The sequence below is a fragment of the Cervus elaphus genome, chromosome 13 (genome assembly GCF_910594005.1).
Source record: "Cervus elaphus chromosome 13, mCerEla1.1, whole genome shotgun sequence".
NCBI classification, from domain to species: Eukaryota; Metazoa; Chordata; class Mammalia; order Artiodactyla; family Cervidae; genus Cervus; species Cervus elaphus.
The window spans coordinates 50185858-50207598 of record NC_057827.1 but is presented as its reverse complement, the minus strand read 5'-3'; the positions used below and the strand labels follow the sequence as shown (position 1 = coordinate 50207598).

At 32.9% G+C, this 21741-nt stretch overlaps 1 protein-coding gene across 3 annotated transcripts in view; it reads right to left on the bottom strand.

Annotated features, from left to right (window-relative positions):
• The window catches only part of MIPOL1 (mirror-image polydactyly 1), a 284447-nt gene that overhangs the window by 182891 nt on the left and 79815 nt on the right, over positions 1-21741 (bottom strand). For all 3 annotated transcript variants that reach the window (XM_043921650.1, XM_043921652.1, XM_043921651.1), the window contains one exon: positions 10782-10911. In XM_043921650.1, coding sequence (XP_043777585.1) covers positions 10782-10911 — 130 coding nt within the window. The remainder of the gene's footprint in view (positions 1-10781; positions 10912-21741) is intronic.

Sequence of the window (21741 nt, the reverse complement as noted above, 5' to 3'; positions counted from 1 at the left end):
AAAAAGGCAAAATAAAAATTGGGCTAAAAATTTTAGATATCCAAATTTTTGTTTTGATTTTTTCCCCCTCTATTTCTTTGCTCCTATGATTTAACATTTACCACACACACACACACACACAAAAAGGATACTAGGAAAAAATAAAAGACACTTAATAAATTTATTACAAAATTGTTCCAAATTCCACAGTTCAAACTACTACATTAATAGAGAGGAAGTAAATTTTAGAACACTGCATTTTCACAGGAAAAAATATGAACGTATGTAAAAAAAACTATTTCTACCCATATTTAAATAGTGTAAGTTAACAAGTAGGTGAAGCAATTTTGAATTATATATATTTAATGTATTATATCTCAAACTGCTAATGTCCCCTTGGATTCACATTCCAATAAGGGTAAATATGTACTCTAATCTTTTATCTTTTCCTCCCCAAATCAATCCAAAGTTTTCAAATATTCTGCTTCATAGAAGCTTAGTTTATAAGAACTATGAAGATAATCACTTCTTTTACTCAATTAAAAAATACAGTGGAAAAGTATAAGATAAAATTCTTACACTTGTTTAAAATCATATAAAAATATTTGAAAAACATGAGCAGCTTTAACCATGAGTTACTGGCTGGCTAAATATGATTTTTAAGAAAGCCATAGGTGGTGAGAAATATTTACCTTAATGTTGTTCTCTACAGATGAAATCAAAGTAAGAGCTGATTAACAATAGTTTCCAAAGATGATTAAATTTTTATAAATTTAACAATTTATTAAACTTGATCATTTAAAATGGGAAAAGACACACGGAAATTAAGCATTTAGATTTACAGATTACTGGAAACAAAAAAACTTATTTCTCAGTATTATGCATCTCACTTTTTTTTTTGTTTCAAAGAATTACATATGGATGAAAAGAAAAAGGCAGTAGAGACAGGTTAACTAATTCATATGTTCCAAATAATCAACACAATAAAAAGTGCATGGAATTCCTATATAGTATCTGTACATTTTTTTCAGGCACTGCAAAATGAAGAGTTATTGACCTTAAGGAAAATCAAATTAAGAGTTTAAATGATTTAAATTAACAGTTTTCAACAGGAAATGGTTAAGATAACTGTATTTAATCTAATATTAAATTCCCTGCTAACAACTAAAATTTAAGAAAAAATATTAAAATCGAATTTTCTTAGCAGATGTTATATACTAGATCCTCAGTATATGAATGCAGCATTCTGATTATAAATAACTTGTGTGGTTGTCTTACAAAGTACATGATATACAGTGATTTATCACTTTCTGATAAATGAATCTGAATCAAGTTTTAGTGAGTGAGTATGTCAGGTCTGAAATACAAGGCATGAGTGAGTGAGCCAAGTCAGCCACTTAGCATGTGCATCTCAATTTTGCTTTATTATGACCTTTTAAAATTGATATAAGTATAAAGATAAATGGTCACTAAGAGAAAAATAAAACATGAAAAGAAAAACTTAAAAACTCTCGTACAAAACAACAATGAGGCATCACCTAATACCTGTTAGAATGGCTGTTATGAAAAGGACAAAACAGTATATTTGACACATTTTTCTGAGGTGGATCATTCAATATCTACTTAAAGATTAAAAATCAACAAAAGTGGCTTGCAGAAGATTAAATATAGTTCTACGGTAAGTACATACTATACTGTATCACTAATGAAAACAAAAATTAGACAAACAACTTACCTTTAAAAAACTGAAGCAATTTAAAACAGTTATATAAGACATTCAACTTTCTATGTAAAATGACTTTTTAAGCTTAAGGTTTACTAGCAGCGTGTACAACATATAAGTTTTATTTGCTTAATAAAGACAAAATAATAGTTGTCATATGAAATAGAGCTAACAAATTATACATTATATATCAATAGAAAGTTTACAGTTAAACAAAAGAACCTCAACCTTTCATAAACTCTAAATTATTCCTATAACAGTCTAATTAGACAGTCATGATAATCAGTAAGAATATTGCTGAAGTAAATGTCCATGGGCTCAAGTTTCAATTGATTTCCTATACTATGTAAATTCTGACTGACAACCTTGCACTCTAAGTGAAAAGACTCATGCACGAAATGTCACATTTCTTGATTTATTCCTAAATCAGTCAATATAACATCTTTTCCTTCTGAACCTAGAGTCATTTACCTTGTTCAATGGGAAGAAGCAAAACTTTGACCCCAAATGATAAAAATAATTAATGATCAGCTTATCAGAAAATCCTGAAGTGTTTGTTTTTTCTCTAAGTCTCATTTTTTACACAGTGCCACCTTTAATACAGTACAAAAAAATACACCAATAATAACAGACTGAAAAAAAGATATCATGATCTCAAAAGCTGGAATGTTCATATGCACGCATGTCTATATTGGCATGCTACAAAAGTCATTTTACCTTGAATCCTTTTTATTTTTTCCTAGTTTTGGATAGAAGCAAAAGAGACAAAAAGGCATTAAAAATTCAGGGAGTAAGGGAAAGCAGAGAAGTGACAGAATAATAAGACAAGACGAACATTATACAGAAAGAAGCAAAGTAGATCAGAAGTGAAAAAAAACGGTAAGAGAAAAGAGAAGGAAGGAATTTCCAGATAACAGGAAGCAAGAAATGAGGAATTAAAAAAGAAATGTTGGAGAAGGAAATGGCAACCCACTCCAGTATTCTTGCCTAGGAAATTCCATGGACAGAGGAAGCCTGGCATGCTACAGTCCATGGGGTCACAAAGAGTCAGACACAACTGAGCAACCGAACACACATGCTATCAAGAGACCAAAGGAGAGAGAAAATTCAAATTGAGAATAACTATTATATCCCATTGATATGGGATAAATTGATATGGGATATTTTGCTCTGTAAAGTAGAGCACTATCTCTCAAACCAAGGAAAAAGGTCGTTGTTTAGAGAAATAAAGATGCAAAACCCTTTTTAAAAAAGAGAGAGATGCAAAATAATTCATATATTTTCTTCTTATACACAATGCTTCTAAATATGCCTTTCAGTCAAGCAAAGCTCAGTTATAAATTGGTTCCATCTTAACAAAGATTTAGTCTGAAATGCACTATTGATGGTCAGAGTTCATAGACCTCAGCTAACTAGAAAGGAACCTCTACAGCACCATATAAAACTGTACTGACATGCTCTTTGTTGCTGCTGTTGTTCTTGCTTCTTATGCATTTGTCCTGATCCCCTTACCTGAAACCCTAGACTGTAATAAAGTAGCAGCTGTCTATAAACTTCCTAGGAACTAAAAATTCTTCATTATCACTTGAAATTATTTTAAATATTTATGTAATTATTTACTTGATGCTGATCTTAACTGAGACCATAATGCCGTGTTCCCAGCAACTAGCAGTGTTGACACTGACACTTAGCACATATTCAATTAAGTATTTATTGAATGGACTAATTAACTAAAAGAGAAGGCTTAGGATAGGACTGTTTTCCTTTTCTCCCTTTCCCATTCTTCCCTCAATATGAACTCTACCTAGAACAAAATGAAAAAGGCTATACCTCAAAGAAGCCTAATTTTCATGTATTGCAATAAAAACTATAACAAAACATATATACAAATGAAAATAGACAATGGAGGCTAAAAAGTTTAAAGAAGGTTCAATTTAGATCCATCTTTTAAAGAGAGAGAATGAACTGACCATCTCCTCGTCCATAAAGCAAGTCATATTTCCAAGGGAAAAAAAAAGAGATAGAATGAACAAAACTAAGAGACCAATTTAAGAGGAATTCTGAGGAAGAAGTTTTGGTTTGGATATGTGAGAGAGCGGTTATGCCACTGATTGGTACAGGGAATTAAGGAGAATCAGGTTTTAAAAATAAATTAGTAATTCCATTTTTGGATATGATAAGTTTGAGTTACCCGAATAGATCTGAGGTAGCTACAACATGTGACTTACTATGACTCCTTAGGCAGGTAGTCAATCACTCTTAAGTTTGCTCACCTATAAAGCTTGAATATCACCTACCTCAATGAGTTGTGATACTACATAAAAAATTGATTTGTAATCTTTTCAAGGCAAATTTCATTTCAAAAAACACTCAAATCTATTTATAAGAAAAATTCATGATTAAAATTGGTGATCTCCTGGAGTAGGAAATGGCAACCCACTCCAGTATTCTTGCCTGGAAAATTCCACAAACAGAGGAGCCTGGTGGGCTACAGTCCATGGGGTCACAGAGTTGGACATGATGGAGCACATATAGCAGAGCACATATGTGTATGTATAACAGGTTCATTTTGCTGTACACCTAAAACTAACACAACATTGTAAATCAACAATGCACAAATAAAAGTGATTAAAAAAATGGATAGTCAATCTACATAAAAGATTTATGGTCATAAATTATATGTGAAGTGTAGTACTGTGAACGGTTGATAAGTTGAAGCTAATAATACTTGCAAACCCCTAAAGAACAATTCTAAAGATATTAATAATAAAATAAATAAATAAATAAAGATATTAATAGCTGCACTATTGAAATAAGAAAAAAGGTATCTATTTGAAGAGTATGTTTAAACACATTCGGCCCCAACAACTGTTGGGGAATACTTTGCAGAATCAGTCTGCTTTTGTAGATAAAAACAAACTGATTCTGCAAGGTATATGAAAAGGCAAATGCACCAGAATAGTCAAAATAGTTCTATAATAAAAGAGCAAAGTTTAGAAGGATGACATCTGATTTCAAGCTTTAGCAATCAAGAGTGTGTGGTACTGGCAATGACAGTGACAGACTCACAGATCAACGGAACAGAAAAGAAAGTCCTGAAATTAACCCCCGTGAATACAGCCAATTGGTTTTTGGCAAAGGTGCAAACGAAATTAGTGGAGAAATGATACCCTTTTCACAAATGGTGCTGGAATAAATAAATGTCCAGATGTAAAAGTAAAACTGTATGTACCATGTACCACCTTACACAAAAATCAATTAAAAATGAATTATAGAACTACATGTAAAACATGAAATTTATAAATTCTAGAAGAAAACACAGGAGAAAAATTGGTGTGACCAAACATGTGGCACTGAGTTTTAGATTCAATGCCAAAAGTACAAAACATGAAAGAAAAACAAATAAATTGGATTTTATCAAAATTTAAAACTTATATTCTGCTAAACATATTGTTGAGAGACCAAAAATACCAAACATGAACTGCAAGAAAATATTTGAAAATCACCTATCTGATAAAGGACCCACATACAGAATACATAAAGAACACTTAAAATTAACAAAAGAAAATAATCCAACTTCAGAAACTGGTCAAATATCTGAACAGACACTTTACCAAAGAAGATACACAGCTGGTTTACCTGCTCAATATCATCTTTATTAGAGAATGGCTAAATGCCTAAAACAGGAAACTTAACCAAACAAAAAGGACAATTACAAATGCTGGCAAGGATGGTGAGCAATGAGAATTCTGAGTCATCCCTGGCTGAGTCACTGCTGGGTGGGCACATCCCTTTTATAAAACATTTTACATGTTTTATAGTGCCAGAAAGTAAGAAAATGTTCAAAAACCAAAAGGATGAGAACAAGCCAAAGGCATACAGGAATCACCTGAAAGAGTTTCCAATGGTCAAAACTGGAACACTCCAAGAAACAAAATAACACAGAATTTGATTATAACTCAAAGTATTAATAATTAAATGAATATCAATGAGTCCATACTGACATAACTAAGCACATAAATGAGGGATAAAAATCTCCTGTATTGAAGAATCACAAATAATTTATATAGATATTCTCCACTAAGAAAGGTAGAACTCAATGAACCAGGACTTCCCTGGTGGTTCAGCGGTTAAGAATCTGCCTTCCTATGCAGGGCTGGATCGCTGGTCGGGGAACTAAGACCCCACATGCTGCAGGGCAACTAAGCCCATGCACCACACCTAGAGAAGCCTGCGTGCCGCAGCGAAGACCCAGTACAACCAAAAAAACTTAACCTCCTAGCCCACACTCTCCAGCCCACCATTGAGTATAGGCTGCATTTTAGTGATCTGCTTCAAAGAGCAGAGTATAAAAGAGGAATGTGGGTAACTTTACAATGAAGAAACATGGCAAGCACTACCTTGATTGGGAGACCAAAATTAACACCCCTGGCTGAAAGTCATGTTGACAGAATATAATCTTGAAATGATGTGATAAAAATGGCATTTCACTTCTGTCTGTACTATTTGTCCCATAAGACCAATACATCAAGTCTAATCATGAGAAAGACTTCAGAAAAACTGACATTGAGAAACATCCTATAAAATACCTGACCAGTACTCCAAAAAACTGTCACATCATCAAAAACAAGGAAAGTCTGAGAAAATGTCACAGACCAGAGTAGGCAATGGAGACACAGTAACTAAATGCCTATGGAATCCTGGATAGGATCATGGAAAATAAAAAGGACATTAGAGAAAAGTAGTGAAATCTGAATAAAGTATGACCTATAGTAAATAGTTGTATAACAATGTTGATTTCTCTCCTGTGACATGTATATCATAGTAATACAAAATGGTAGCAATAAAAGAAACTGGGAGAGCGTTATATAAACTTTGTATTATCCTCACAACCTTTCTGTAAATCTGAAAGTATTCTAAAATGAAAAGTTTATTCTAAAAAAAGTCCAAGTAAAGACAGTGGAGTGAAATCTGAACACAAATCCATCTACTCCATCACATACCACTTGAACAGAAGATAAAAATTAATCCAACTGTAGAGGAAGCAGGACACCATGTAGTCATTTTTTAAAGTAAGGACAAGGTGGAGGGTGGAAAAACGATTTTGAACAGGTTCAAGTAACTTCTCTTTTTACACATGAAAATAGGTATTCAGAAAAGACAGTGACCTCACCAAATCTTAGGAATTTTTCACTAATACCACACAGAAATAACCTTAGAGACCAATGAGTTGAGTAGACAGCCCAAAGAAAACTTAAAATCTTTCTGTATTACTAAGAATCTTTACAGATGAAGCAAAAATCATCAGGGCTGGCCATTTTGTTTGCCTGGTATTTTTTTTTTTTTTTTTTTTTTTTTTACTACACTGGTGTAACAAATAAAAGCCCAAAAGTACTACTCCATGGAATCAGGATATTCACAAGAAGAGACAGAGTGGCCCCTCAGTGCAGTGCAAGACACCAAACAAAACTCCACAAGCAGAGGACAGAATCTCAAGCAAAATGGGCATCCAACCCCAAGGAGGTCTTCCCAACCTCTGTTACTACCCCCACTGACCTAGGGCAATGTAGAAAGGTGGCCCAGAAGCAATACCTAGCCAAGAGTCAGAGGGGAAGACAAACAGGTGTCAAATAATATGAAATATTTATCAAGGAAAATTCCTTTGCACCATATCAGAACAGATAAAAGGTCTTGACGATTTAAGTATGAGCAAGATAAAAGAGAAATGGCAAGTCAACTATGAATTCACCACAAACACACGACAAAGTATGCAGATGAGATACAGATCACAATATAGAAGATAACACTGACCAAGCAAAAGAAGGAGGTTGACCTATTGATGCCTGGCATTCTAGAAAAGCATAAGAACATGAATTCAATAAAACAAATTTCAAAGAGAAGATGCCAAAACAAAAGAGCAGATGAAGAGGAAAACTGAAAACTAAAGGATAGACCTGAAACTTGTATAATTTTAAAAAGAAAGAAAAGAAAGCTTGAGGAAACACTGAGAATAAATAAACAGACAAATATTTAATAAATGAAGTAGAAAGAACAGGCAATGGGATTGTAAAACTGGAAGTACTAACATATAGGAAAGGCTTGAGACTGTCACAATGAATGCACAGAAAAAAAACAGGAATTAAAATAATTATTGAATTGATAATAGATGAGGACCAAAGTGCCTTAATAGTAACCAAAGTTTTTAAAATAGAAAAGCAAAAAAATAAAAAAATCTAAAATTTCCCTGAAATAAAGGAAGAATCAAATAGTCTTTAGAAAGGCATGCTGTGATTCTAAAAATATTATTACCTAATAATCAACACAAACATCCTGATTAAGTTGTTCTACTTCAAAAATAAAGGAAAATCCTTTTGGTACCCAGGCAGGAAAAAATAAACTACCTTTAAGTGAGGAAAAAAGGAATATGATTGACGCTAGACTTCTTTTCAGACAAATTTGATGTCAGAAAAGTCAGTAACAGTTTTTACAATGTTTAGGATGAAAAATACTTGAGCCAAGAATTTTATTCATAACCACTGTGAATATAAGGATAATAAACAGCCAATCTGGAGCATATTCAAGTTTAGAATAAAGTATTTATAAATCCTTCCTTAAAAGACTATTTGAAAATGAAATTTGGCTACCCAGGAATTTCCCACAATAAAGAATTCAGGTGTAAAAATGCCTGTATGATAAAAGTTCCAGCAATGATTCTTAATTCTTTAAACTATAAAATTAAGGTTAAACCCAGAGAAGCACTTTGGCTATTGTATCCAATGTAACTTTATAAAATTTCGGAAAGTAGAATTCATAAGGAAAAAGAAAAAAAGGAGTTTAAATTTATTATTTATTTCATAGCTGAGTCAAATAAAATTGTTTAAGTAAAACACTACATAAAAAATATTGATGAGATTCTAACACCTTAATGTTTTTCAGTCTCTTTTCTTAAATTTAAAAGGACCCTTAGGGAATTAATATATCTTACTGAGAGAAAATGGGGCTTCTGTGGTGTCTCAGATGGTTAAGGATCTGCCTGCAATGCAGGAGAACCTGGATTCGATCTCTGGGAGAAAACAGTGCCTCAGGTTCACAATTGTCTTCAGTTTCACAACTGATTATTACTCTTAAATTCAAGTAATATTTATACAGAACTGCTGCAAGTACTTTTCAATACTTATTAAATCATTTAGCCCTCATAACAACCAATATAAAAACAGCCACTACTTCCACATTTTGTAATTCCAGAAACTGAATAATTTGTCCATGGTTGTACAGCTAAGAAGCAAAAGAGTCAAAATTCCAAGACAGGTAACTGGGTGTGGAATCTATGCTCTTCACCTCAATAATATAATGCCTCTCATATAAAACAGAATGTAGAAAATGAACTAATTTTTACCAAATAAATTCTATTGGGCTTCCTTAGTGGCTCAGTGGTAAAGAATCTGCCTGTGATGCAGGAGACACAGGAGATGCAGGTTCAATCCCAGGGTCAGGAAGATCCTCTGAAGAAGGAAATGGTAAGCCACTCCAGTATTCTTGCCTGGAGAACTGCACGGACAGCAATCAGACGGGCTATAGTCCATAGGGCTGCAAAGATTGGATACAACTGATGCAACTTCAGCAACTTAGCACGTTGCAAGCATCTATTCAATCATCAACCATCTATCCTTCCGGACGGTAGTTTATATAAGCAAAGACAAATGTTTGGAATCATGTTTCCCTATTGATAAAGATAGTTTTTTGGGAGTAGGCAGTGTAGAATTCAGCTAATATTTTTTCCTTTATTTTTATTTGTCAATGAATTGAATGTTTATAATAAGTCTATCTACTTTTTGAATGAGCCTTCAAAAAAAGCCTTTAGTATAAACAAAAACCAAATCATGCCATCTAGTCACAACTTGAGCACTGCAATATTAATTATTTAATGCTTGCTGTCAAATAAATCACCACTTTTTTGGTACCTTTTTGGCTTTTTTTGCCCATACCATGTGGCTTGTGGGATCTTAGATCCCCACCCAGGGATCAAACATGTGCCTCCTGCAACGGAAGCATAGAGTCCTAACCACCAGACTGCTAGGGAACTTCCCACCACGTTTTAATTAGTATTTGACTGTGATCCCTCAGAGAGTCTAGAACAACACTGGGCAAAAGAAACATTCAATAAATATATGGAGTGATCAACATAAAATACTAGATTATTGTAGTCTATCTATCTTGCAAGTAACACATTTCTAGATGCTCTAGGGCCTTTCTACCCAAAGGGGACTTCTTAGATTAGCATCATTTGCATGATCTGGGAGCTTGGCAAAAGGCAGAATCTCAGGCCCTGCTCCAGACCTATCTATCAAGAATCTGCATTTTAACAATATTCCCCCATGATTGGAGTGCACATTAAAATTGAAGTACTTCTTTCCAGTGCACTGTTTCTCTAAAAAAGTTAAAGTGTTAGTTGCTAGGTCGTGTCTGTGACCCTGTGGACTATGACCTGACAGGCTCCTCTGTCCATGGGATTCTCCAGGCAAGAATACTAGAATGGGTAGCCAATCCCTTCTCCAGGGGATCTTCCTGACCCAAGTTTCTCTAAGTGTGGTCCAGTGTTTACTTATATCAGAATCACCTGGATTGCTGTTAAAAATGTAGATTCTCAGGCTCAACCCTATTTCAGGTGTCATTAAGTTTAAGACTCACAACTAAAAGAAGTAAAAAGTACTGGAGACTATAAATGGGCACAGCAAGCAGAAAGCAGTAAAAGAACCCAGAGAGCTGAAATAAACCAAGAAGGAGATAATAAGAAGGAGAGGAAGAAAAGAGGAGTCACAGAAGAAAGCAGAGTAAGGACGTCAACAACAGCACTGTGAAGAAATAAAGTCACTTCACTGAGTGTTTCCCTTCCTTCCTCCCTCTCTGCCTTTCCTTTAGTAACTGAAAACTACTAGTATGACAAAAGTTCTAAAAAAAAAGACTGGGGATATCGAATTTACCACTGTAATTGTAACGTTTTTGAACATGTAACCATCACATAATTCATGCACTTTACATATGCTCCTGATGCCATATGTGGCTTTACAAGCATACGTACAATTTTAGAGACATTTCCATATCCTTGGCTCGTGCAATTGCTTCATCTCTCTCCTCATTGGCTAACTGCAGTCGAGACATAATAGCTTCATCACGTTCTTTCTGTGCAAGATACACCTCTTCAACCAGAGCTACCAAAATACATAATTCAAAATTAATTTGAAAATACAGAAGAAAATGCATACTTTTAGCAAAAATAAAAAAATTCTTTTATTCAACTGAATTAGCGTCAATTAATCACTTGAGAAAACATTTTAAAGCTACTGCAAAAGTGAGATACCATTTCATACCCATAAAATCAAAAATTAAAATATTAATAAAAAATATTGAGCTTGTAAAATAACGGAAACACTCAAATATATTGCAGATAGGCATATATATTTCTACAACCATCTGAAGAGCAATTTGGCAATGCTGAAGCTGTGCCTCATTTATAACCTGGCTAATCTCCTCTTTGGTATGAAGCACATGAGAAATTCTTGCACATGAGTACAAGGAAAGAAGAATAAAAATGTTTAGGAGGCATGTATAAAAATGTTTATTTCAACATTATATAGTAACAAAAACTTACAAATAACCTAATGTAGAATAACTGGAGCAGGAATAAATTTCTATACATTAAAAGTGGAATACAATGCAGCATTTAAAATGAATTAACTATAGACAAATGGACAAATCTCAAAAATGAAAATCTGAAAAATACAGGAAGTTGCAAAATAAAGCAAATCTAACCATTGTGGATTGACACAATTAGTAAAAATATTAAAATGAACATGAAAATGAAAAACATGAAGTTCAGGACAGTAGTTACCTCAGTAAGATGACGAAAGAAGAGGAAACAGGCGAATACAAGGGGGCAGAGTTGTGCTAGTTTAGCATGGCACATCTCCAGAGGCACCATTTATATTGATTACAATACAAATGACTTCATTTAAATTTCTGCAGCACTATCAAAGGAGCTTATATGTTATCTGAAATTGTCATTTCTCAAGCTGAATTTCTACTTGAAATCTTACATAACTTAAAATATCACTGCAATTTTAGAAAGGGGCTCAAATACTTATATCACTGAAGCACATTTATTTATAGTGTCAAACCACAAAATAAACTTGGGAAAGACATTTGAAACATTGCTTTAGGTCACAGAATACTGAGCTTTGTACCAAGATTTGTCATAGATTAATATACTTTTAATCAAGATAGTTACTTTTATATTACTTAAATTATAAGCAGTAAAAGAGAAACCCTGAGAAAAAAATCAACTATATCTTTTCCATAATAGAGTGTAAAATGGAACATGCAATGGTAAAACAAAAGGCACAACCATTTCTAAGAAGCTGAGCCTGAGGCAAGATAAATATTCAATAAATTAATTAATTCATGAAATATTTATATAGTTCCTGTGGCAGTCATCAATCCAGTTTTAAGTCATATGAATACAGTGGTCCTAGAAGTCCTTATCACCCTGCAGTACACATTCTATTACAAGAAAACAGACAGTAGTGAGAAAAACAGACCAAAAATTAGATAGGTAGGTATGGAGACATATTGCTTTAAAGGAAAACTCATAGAAAAGAGAGTGATTTGGTACATGTGGATTACAGCAGACTATTTCAGAAAGAGTGGTCAGGAAAGATCTTTTTAAACAAATGACATTTCAGTACATTCAAATAAAGGAAGAGAAACCATATTTATATTTGAAAGTAGATGAAGTTGAAGAAAAACTGCAACTAGGCCCTAGAATATTGGTGAAACAACATCAATATGACTGGACCACAGTGAGAGGGTGAGAGTTCTTGGGGATCACACTATAAGTCACAGCAGGGAATTCAGATCTGTTACAAAGCATCAGACACGACTAGAGAGTAAAGAGCAAATACGATGGTAGCAATGGAGGCTTATGAGCAAGGAAATGACAGACTCACAAACATGTTTAAAAAGGAATTCTGGCTTCTGGGTGAGAAATTATTCATATGTGGGGCAAACATGGAAGCAGATTCCAGTAGGGAGACACAGGAGTGATCTATGCAAGAATTCACATCGATAACCCACAAGAATAACCCTTTCCCTGAAACTTAAAGCTATCCATAAATAAATAAATATGCCACCCTAGAGAAAAGACTTCTAGAAAAATAGGCACAAATTGATCAGATCTGTGTTTTAGAGGAAAACACCCAGAGATTAGCATTCAGAGCGTCTCAAGCAGCGATTAGAGAAAAACTTTGGATTGGACATGCCCCTTAACCCAAGATGAGATTTTATAACAGTCCAGGTGAGAAATAATGAAATCGTGAATTAAGGCAAGGGAAACAGAAAAGAGAAAGAAAACTGATTCAATTCGTAACAAAAAGTTAAGCACATATCAAATTTTCAAGGAGAGAAAAATAGGACAGGTGACTTCACTAAGGCACACCTCCATCTATCAAAAGATAATCCTTATAAAACTCTGGGGAAAACAGGTTACTCTTCTTCCTGCTGCCACATTGGTTCCAAGGGGGAAGGGGAGTCTTAGTCCAACATTTAAGGAAAACTGGAGTCTAGTTCTAGCCTACCTTCCTGCATCCTCTACCATTATATTCCTTCTAGGTCAGCAGTTCACAAAATATAGGATGTGAAATACATTTTTAATAGTTATGTGTCATTTTAATGTATGTTATAAAAATATAACTAGCACATTAAACCTATACCTTATCCTTTATATGTGAAATCTAAAAAGAAATGATGCAATTTAATTCAATTAAGAATTTCCACTCTTCAAAGATGCCGATAAGAAAAAAAAGAGAGAGAAGCCACAGAGTGGAAGAAAATAACCTTAAAGTATGTGTCTGATAAAAGACTTGCACCCAGAATGTAATTTTAAAAACTGTCAAAGTTCAATAACAAGGAAAAGAAACAATGAAAATTGGGGAAAAACTTGAAGACTTTTTATCAGATATACTGATGGTAGTAAGCGCAAGAAAAGGTGTTCAACATGTTCAGTCATCAGAGAAATGTAAATTAAAACTATGAGATAGCCATCATAGACAGTTGACCCTTGAACAATATGGGAGTTAGAGTTACCCTTCCTCTAACTACTTAAGACAAAAATCTGTGTATAACTTTACAGTTGGTCCTCTGTATCCACGCAGAACCACAGATCATGAAGTACAGTACTGCAGTGCGTATTTATTGGGAAAAAATTACATGTATAGGTGGCCTGTGGAGTTTAAATCAGTTTTGTTCAAGGGTCAACTTACAAACTTATTACGATGACTTATAGGAAAGATTGATATAAGATGTTGGCAAGGATGTAAAAAACAAAAAAGCGCCTGGACCACTTATACACTTCCTGTAGAATGTAAGATAGTATAATCACATTTTGTAGTTTCTTAAAAAAGTAAACATACACCCACCATAAGATTCAGCTACTCCATTCAAAAGTATTTATCCAAGGAAAATTAAAGATTATGTCCATGCAAAGACTTAAACACAAATATTCATGGCATCTTTATTTACAATAGTAAAAACTCAGAAACACCCCAGATTTCTAGTAACAGATGAATGGATAAGCAAACTACCTAACAAATTGTGCTAGAACAATTGGATATCCACATGCATAAAATTGAATGCTTTTAAACAACAGTTTAGATAAAATTAAGAAATTCTTGCTATAAACCTAGCTTTTGGAAGACCTACTACTTTCCAGTACAATTTTCATATATTTTTAAAGTCTACATCATTACTGTTAAGTGCTTATTTGTGGCCATACTATTCTGCTTGTATGCATCAATTCATCACACTGTTTTGAAAAAACCTTTTGCCTATAATGTAGTACACAATAGTGAGTTTTATTTTCCCCTATTAGTTGTATACAATCTCTAGTTAGTTGTATACAATCCTAGAAAGGATATAAACAGCTTAGAGAAAACAATATGATATATTATGAAGAATATGGGCTTTGATTCAGATCCAAGGCAACTTGGTTTTTTTTAATATTTCTTAAATTATTTTAGTCACAGTTCAGGTGTATAAAATGAATAGAATACCATCATTTATGGTTACTAGGGAAAATTAAATCAGATGATATATAAAAGCTCTTGGTCATATAAAGTGGATTCTCAACAAACATTATTACGATGCCACCATTACCATTCCATGCCACCATTACCATGCCATCATCACCTTCAACCCACAGTCTCACAATTTAGCTTCATTTCTGGACACATTAAAAATGTGATTTTGATTAATTTGGACCATTGCTATCTATAGTCACTTCAAAATTACTTACCTTTTAGGCTTTTTCATTGATATGGAAAAAGTACAAATGGGAATTGAGTAAGATTTTACTCAGAACACATTCTATATTATACAGTATACTATAAAGACATGTTTGTACAAAATATGACATTCTAAGATATTTTTTAATTTTTACATTACAAAATATTTCTAATTTGTGGGTCAGATAAGATAAATAAAATGATGCCAAACAGTGACCTAGGTACCAATTAACATGAATGTGTTACTGCCCGTAATATTCTGGCATATCAAACGGTCAAAACACAATTTGTGTGCATGCGAAATCACTTTAGTCTTGTCCAACTCTTTGCCACCCTATGGACTGTAGCCCACCAGGCTCCACAGTCCATGGGATTCTCCAGCCAAGAATATTGGAGCAGGCTGCCATGCCCTCCTCCAGGGGATCTTCCTGATCCAAGGATTGAACCTCTTATGTCTCCTGCAGTGGCAGGCGAGTTCTTTACCACTTAGCTCCACCTGGAAAGTCCCAAAGCACTATTCACTAAATTTTTAATGCCAACAGGCTTCTATCACTTCTGTATAGTGTGATGAGATCTTTATAAAGTGACATTTAATGTAAGCTGTGTTCTACTTTATATACAATAACACTTGATTGAAAAGGTAAGGCTGTGACTATTAAGGGCTTGTAATGTCTAGTTTGGAGAAGGAAATGGCAACCCACTCCAGTAGGCTTGCCTGGGAAATCCCATGGATAGAGGAGCCTGATGGATTACAGTTGAAGGGGTCATTAAGAGTCAGACATGAATTAGTGACTAAATGACAACATGAAAACCCCAGAGTTCCCAAATATTAACTTTTATATTCAGCATCTCCATAGACTTACTTAACATACTTGGTTGCCTTATGACCATCAGAATTCTTTCATGCCCTCCTGTCTTAGTTTGCTTTCTGATATTTACGGCTTGCCTCAGCAATTCCCAACTTACTGTGACATTAGAACATTATTTCAGTGGCTTAATTCTACTTTATTAAAATTTAATGGGGTAAATAGCATACTTACTTAATACATTATTGGGCTTCCCTTGTAGTTCAGCTGGTAGAGAATCTGCCTGCAATGCAGGAGACCTGGGTTCGATCCCTGGGTTGGGAAGATCCCCTGGAGAAGGGAAAGGCCACCCACTCCAATATTCTGGCCTGGAGAATTCCATGGACTGTATAGTCCATGAGGTTGCAAAGAGTCAGACACGACTGACTTTCACTATCAGTCACTATGAGTGACTTTCACTATCTCTATGCTTAAGGATAAACGCTTTACATCAAGAGTTTATTTGGTCCTATGTGATAAACAGAAAACATTTTTTCCCTCTATAATGCTGTATCAATTCTAAATAAATGAATAATGTGTGCATTTAAAGGAATATTCTAAGGTTAAAATTTAAAATACCATAAAACACACACACACACACAAAATCTGATTATGCATTTTATACATGTTACGAAAAGTTTTCCAAAAGTAAAGTATTACAAAATGATAATTTCAACAACTATACTAGGTTATATGTGAAATTTGTTGATTATGAAAAACCTGATTCTTTTTCTAGAATTCAGTACTTTTAAAGAATCAATATGCAACTCTCAAACATTTTTAGTAAAGAAAACTTAATTGTAAACACAGAGCTTTTCCAAGGTAGATGACTATTACAAAGTTCACTAGAAAATCAATATAGCATTTTAGTTGGAATTTGCTCATTAAACACCCACAGCTCTAATGCAAATTATGATGGAATGAATAAAGCAAATACGTATGCTTCTTTCTTTTTATTAAATGTAAAATCTACTGTTAATTGCATCTCGTATGTCATACAAACTTTTCTCCTTAACTATTAAATAGAAGCTTTAACAAAAGTCATTAGAGATTCTCTTTCTTTGACTTGAATAAATTTCAATATTTGTTCAGTAAAGGTTCACAGCAGTTAAATTACATTAACAAATATTATTAGCTACTATGTAAGCCAACCAAGTAAAATACTTGTATTGTAGGTAAAACAAATCATTGGGTGTTTACAATAATATTTGGATATCTCCATTTTTAAACATGGTTATCAAATATCCTATAATTCTTAGTCAAATGAGAAAGATTCAGAGAGGATCACCCCAGCCCCCACCCCCAAATACTCAAATTTGTTTAGTAAGCTAATTGTTTTCTAATATGGGCAAATGTAAATATGAAGAAGCTGAACCATACTAAGTATGAGTTTATTGAGTCAAGACAGAGTACATATTTTCTTAGTAGAACCCAAGTCTATTGACAAGCCCACATTCTACACTCCTCAAACTACTTTTAAAATACAGTAGAAGTAAGACGGTTTATTGGAAAACATTCTAGTTTAAACATCAAATCATAATTCTCTAAATAACATAATTTGGAAGACAGACATTTCCCAAGAAAAAGAATCCATTAACATCCTCAAGGTAGTTATTTAAATAGAAAAGGCTGAACTGCAGAGAGGGAAGAAGAAATCATTAGGATTTGAATTTGAAAGATATAAAATAATCACTAATTCAAGTTCCAAAATTCTAAGCAATAAATATAGGTAATAGTTTGGTTAAACATTACCAAATTTCATATTGTATGAATATTTTTTACTATTGCTTTACATGAGGTTAAATGAATTCCTTGCAGATAATATTTATGAAATCACAATATGTATACATTCTAGAACCACAAATATTACACTATGTCTTAACTTCCTTAAAATTTATAATTTCTCTTTCTTGGCATAAGTTGTTTATTATAAATTAAACAGGTGGTAAATACCACACACCAGTAGGGAACTAACCAACATACTTCAAGTAGTTTGACGGTTCTGTTCTTGGCATTACATTGCTGAATTCAACTTATTTCTTCAGAACTTCTTTAATAAACCAGAATATTACTTTTCTAAAACTGGAATAAATGTTCAACATTTTACATGATTATTCTGTAAATAACCTTTTTTTGATTGAAAAATAATATACACTCACTGTAAAAATGTGGAGAAAGAAATATTTTGCATAGTTTTATAACTTTCTGGGTATATTTAAGATAAATAGAACATGTTTTCATATTCTTTAGTATTCTTCAAAGGTATAAAATAGAATAGAATAGACTTTTATCATAGGGACATGACATATTTGACTGGACCAGGATTCTCCTAAAATAAGATTTTACACCATTTCCAATTATTCACTATATGAACAACACTGTAATGAACATCCTTCTACACAAATCTTTATGTATGTACATAGACAATGACTTAGGAAAATTCCTAGAAGTATGATTACTACATTAAAAATCAGCTTTTTAAGTTTTTTACTATGTTTTAAAATTTTCCTCTGTAAACTTGCTATAAATTTATACTTCCCAAGAGTATAGAAACTGCCAAAGAGTAATTAGAAAATTATACAAAATCCTAAGTTTAAGGAGCAAAACTATAAAACAGCAACTTTCTGGCAAAACCTGCCATCATTACATACATGTATTTAGTACAAATAATGCAGACTATATAAAACACTTGGAGAAGGAAATGGCAACCCACTCCAGTATTCTTGCCTGGAGAATCCCATGGATGGAGGAGCCTGGTGGGCTACAGTCCACGGGGTCACAAAGAGTCGGACACAACTGAGCGACTTCACTTTCACTTTTATAAAACACTTCCTAAAAATGTGATCTTTACATTCAAACCTTCAAAATATCTGATACTAGCTACAATTTTTAATGTGAAAGAGATAAGCTTATCCCTGAAGTATTAAAATCAATTATTTTATGCACTTTTGAAATATAATTTTAAGGGGTATTTAACCTATTTTCTGCACAGAATATACACTTTAAATTTTAATAGATACCAATGGGAAAATTCTGTGAAATATAATTGTTACCTAAACATTTTCCGCTTTAGAATTCATTAAACATATGGAAAAAGTCAGGAATCATTTTTTGAGAAGTCTTTTGTTATTTTTGTTTTAAATACCCAAATTGCATGATAAGCTCTCAAACGTTTGATTCATGCTAAAGCCCATAGCATGCCATACTTAGTAAAATATTTCCAATTGTTAGTTATTGTTATGTATAATGGTTTTTGCTTTTTCATGTTCAATTTGTTGTTTCCAGAAAAATACAAACTTTTCTAGGGAGGGAGGTTATAAAATTGGCCATACTCTACCTGTAAGCATTATTTGACCTAGCACTCATTACAATTTTAATACTCAAAGGATTCTATACCCAAGGATAGTAATGTCATTTGCATTCTATCAATATTTCTACCTGCTGCATTTCAGAGATATGAACCTTTTTGTTTTAATCTGAAATAACTAGCCATATTCTTGAAATCCTTTTTTCTTCCAAATTAATAAATATGCAACAGAGATATATGTAGTGTATCATTATATTAATACTGTTATGGCATTTAAGTTTTAGGTTAAAGACTAGCATATTTTATTAACTCACATTATGCACACGTGCATGCTAAGTTGCTTTACTCGTGTCCAACTCTTTGTGAACCTATGGCGTGTAGACTGCCAGGCTCCTCTGTTCATGAGGTTCTCCAGGCAAAAATACTGGAGTGGGTTGTCATGCCTTCCTCCAAGGATCTTCCTGACCCAGGGATTGAACCTGCACCTCTTTCATCACCTACCAATACCTCTAGTGCCACCTGGGAAGTTCAATGCTCATCATATATACAGAGAAATGGAATTCTAATGTGCATTATTTCTTAAAAGTATGTTATTTTCTGTTCTTCTGATATACCAAACTAAATGACTCTTGTTCTTCTTAATCATTATATGATCAGCATCATCGGAGATACAGTATACAGTAATAGCTTTTTTACAAGAGAACAATGTACATATTTTCTTACAACAATTTTTATTTTTACATGCTAACTAGTTGGGTATCTTAATATATTTGCTACAACAGTAGATGATATATCTACACTTTTAACATTTACATATTAATCTGAATAGAAAAACATGTTACATATTTCAGGGATTCTATGTTCTGATGCTTTGGACAATAAACTTATTTTGTCTCTACCAAAAATAAATGAAAATTCCCTGTAATAAGAAAGACTTAATTGTTTTTACTAGCAGTCTAAATTTGGATGCACAGAAAAGAATTTGTTTACCGAGAAAAGGTGGATTAAATGCTTGCAGAATCAGTATGGTATGCTAACTAAGCAAATTACGTAACCGCCGAATTATATGCAAAATGTAACTAAGAAATAGATAGATTTATATAAGGAACTAAGGAGTTCTTTTGGCTAAAACCCAATATTGGCCTTATTTCAGTTTAATTGGAAGAGGATCTCAAATTCATCTTCTCCATGAGATATCAGGAACCTGGATTTCTCTTTGTACCAAAGGTTAATAAGAAATGTGTCTGCAAAAGTCAAACAGCATTAAATACCAAAAACTGATTATTATTCTACAGCAGTTGTTCTGTCATTCATAATCTCTCCATGCTCCAAGCTTCCACAGCTAATCTTTAATGGATGACATGCAAGCAAGAAAAATAACATATAGAGGAGAGACTCTAAAGACAGGGTTTAAGAAACAGAAAAATAAAGCTTTTAAAGAAATATAAATATTCTAAATACAAAAATAACTTAAAAAAACTATTTAAATAAATATTCTTTGCACAAAAATTCACACATCCTCTGTATACTATAAATGCAATAGATTAATAAAAATTAAGACATTAAACACTAAAAAAATGTCCACTGAGATTGTTTCAGAAAAATGAAGGGTTTAATTATTAACAAATTATTTTTACAAGTCATAACATCACTCACCTAAGAAAAATTAAGTGGATGCAAATAAGGTAATACAATACTATCTCTGTCAAATTCAATTTAAATAAATGAAATTTTGAAGTGTTTGTGATTTAATCACTTTTATTTAGATGAGAAAAGATACTTACTTAAAGGACAATGTTTCAGCTGTGCTTCTCTGAAATATCTCCTAGTCTGAAGGTCATAGATGACAATAATTTACATCATATTATCCACAGGTATAATTTAATTAATTAAAACACATTAAGACCTACGTAGCATATATTTTCCTTTATTCTATTTTTGGTAGAGATTTTAAAATTTTTCATATTTTCAAACTTTCCAAACAAAGTTAATTCTGGAAAGTCAGGGAAAACTAAAATCTATGTGGATAAGATGAAGTAAATAAAATATATATTTTTAACAAGGAATATAAAAAACAAAGCTATATATAAGTAACTATGAAATAGTTATTTATATTAGCTACACTATGATATGCCCCCTATTAGATCAAAAAGTCTTAAGGAAACAAGATGCTAACATCATTTCCTTATCATCATAATTACCACTTATTGAGTGCTTTCTAATGGGTTAACTACTTCATAAACATTATTTCACTTAAATGTCACAGCAACCCATCAAGTAGGTTTTAACCAAATCTTAGTGAGGCTGTCACTTACACATGATAAGTAGTAAAAAGATTAGAATAAAGGTCTGAATCCAAAGTCTAAGTAAGCATTTACCACCACCTACTACAATGACGTATTATGAATAAGAAGTGACTGCAAACAGAAAGACATGTCTGAAATACCAAATCTGTCTTATTTGCTGATGTGTATTTAGTGCCTAGCACAGTGTCTAGTATATACAGACCCTTCAATAAATATTTCTTGTTTAACTTTTAAAGAGGTCAGCATA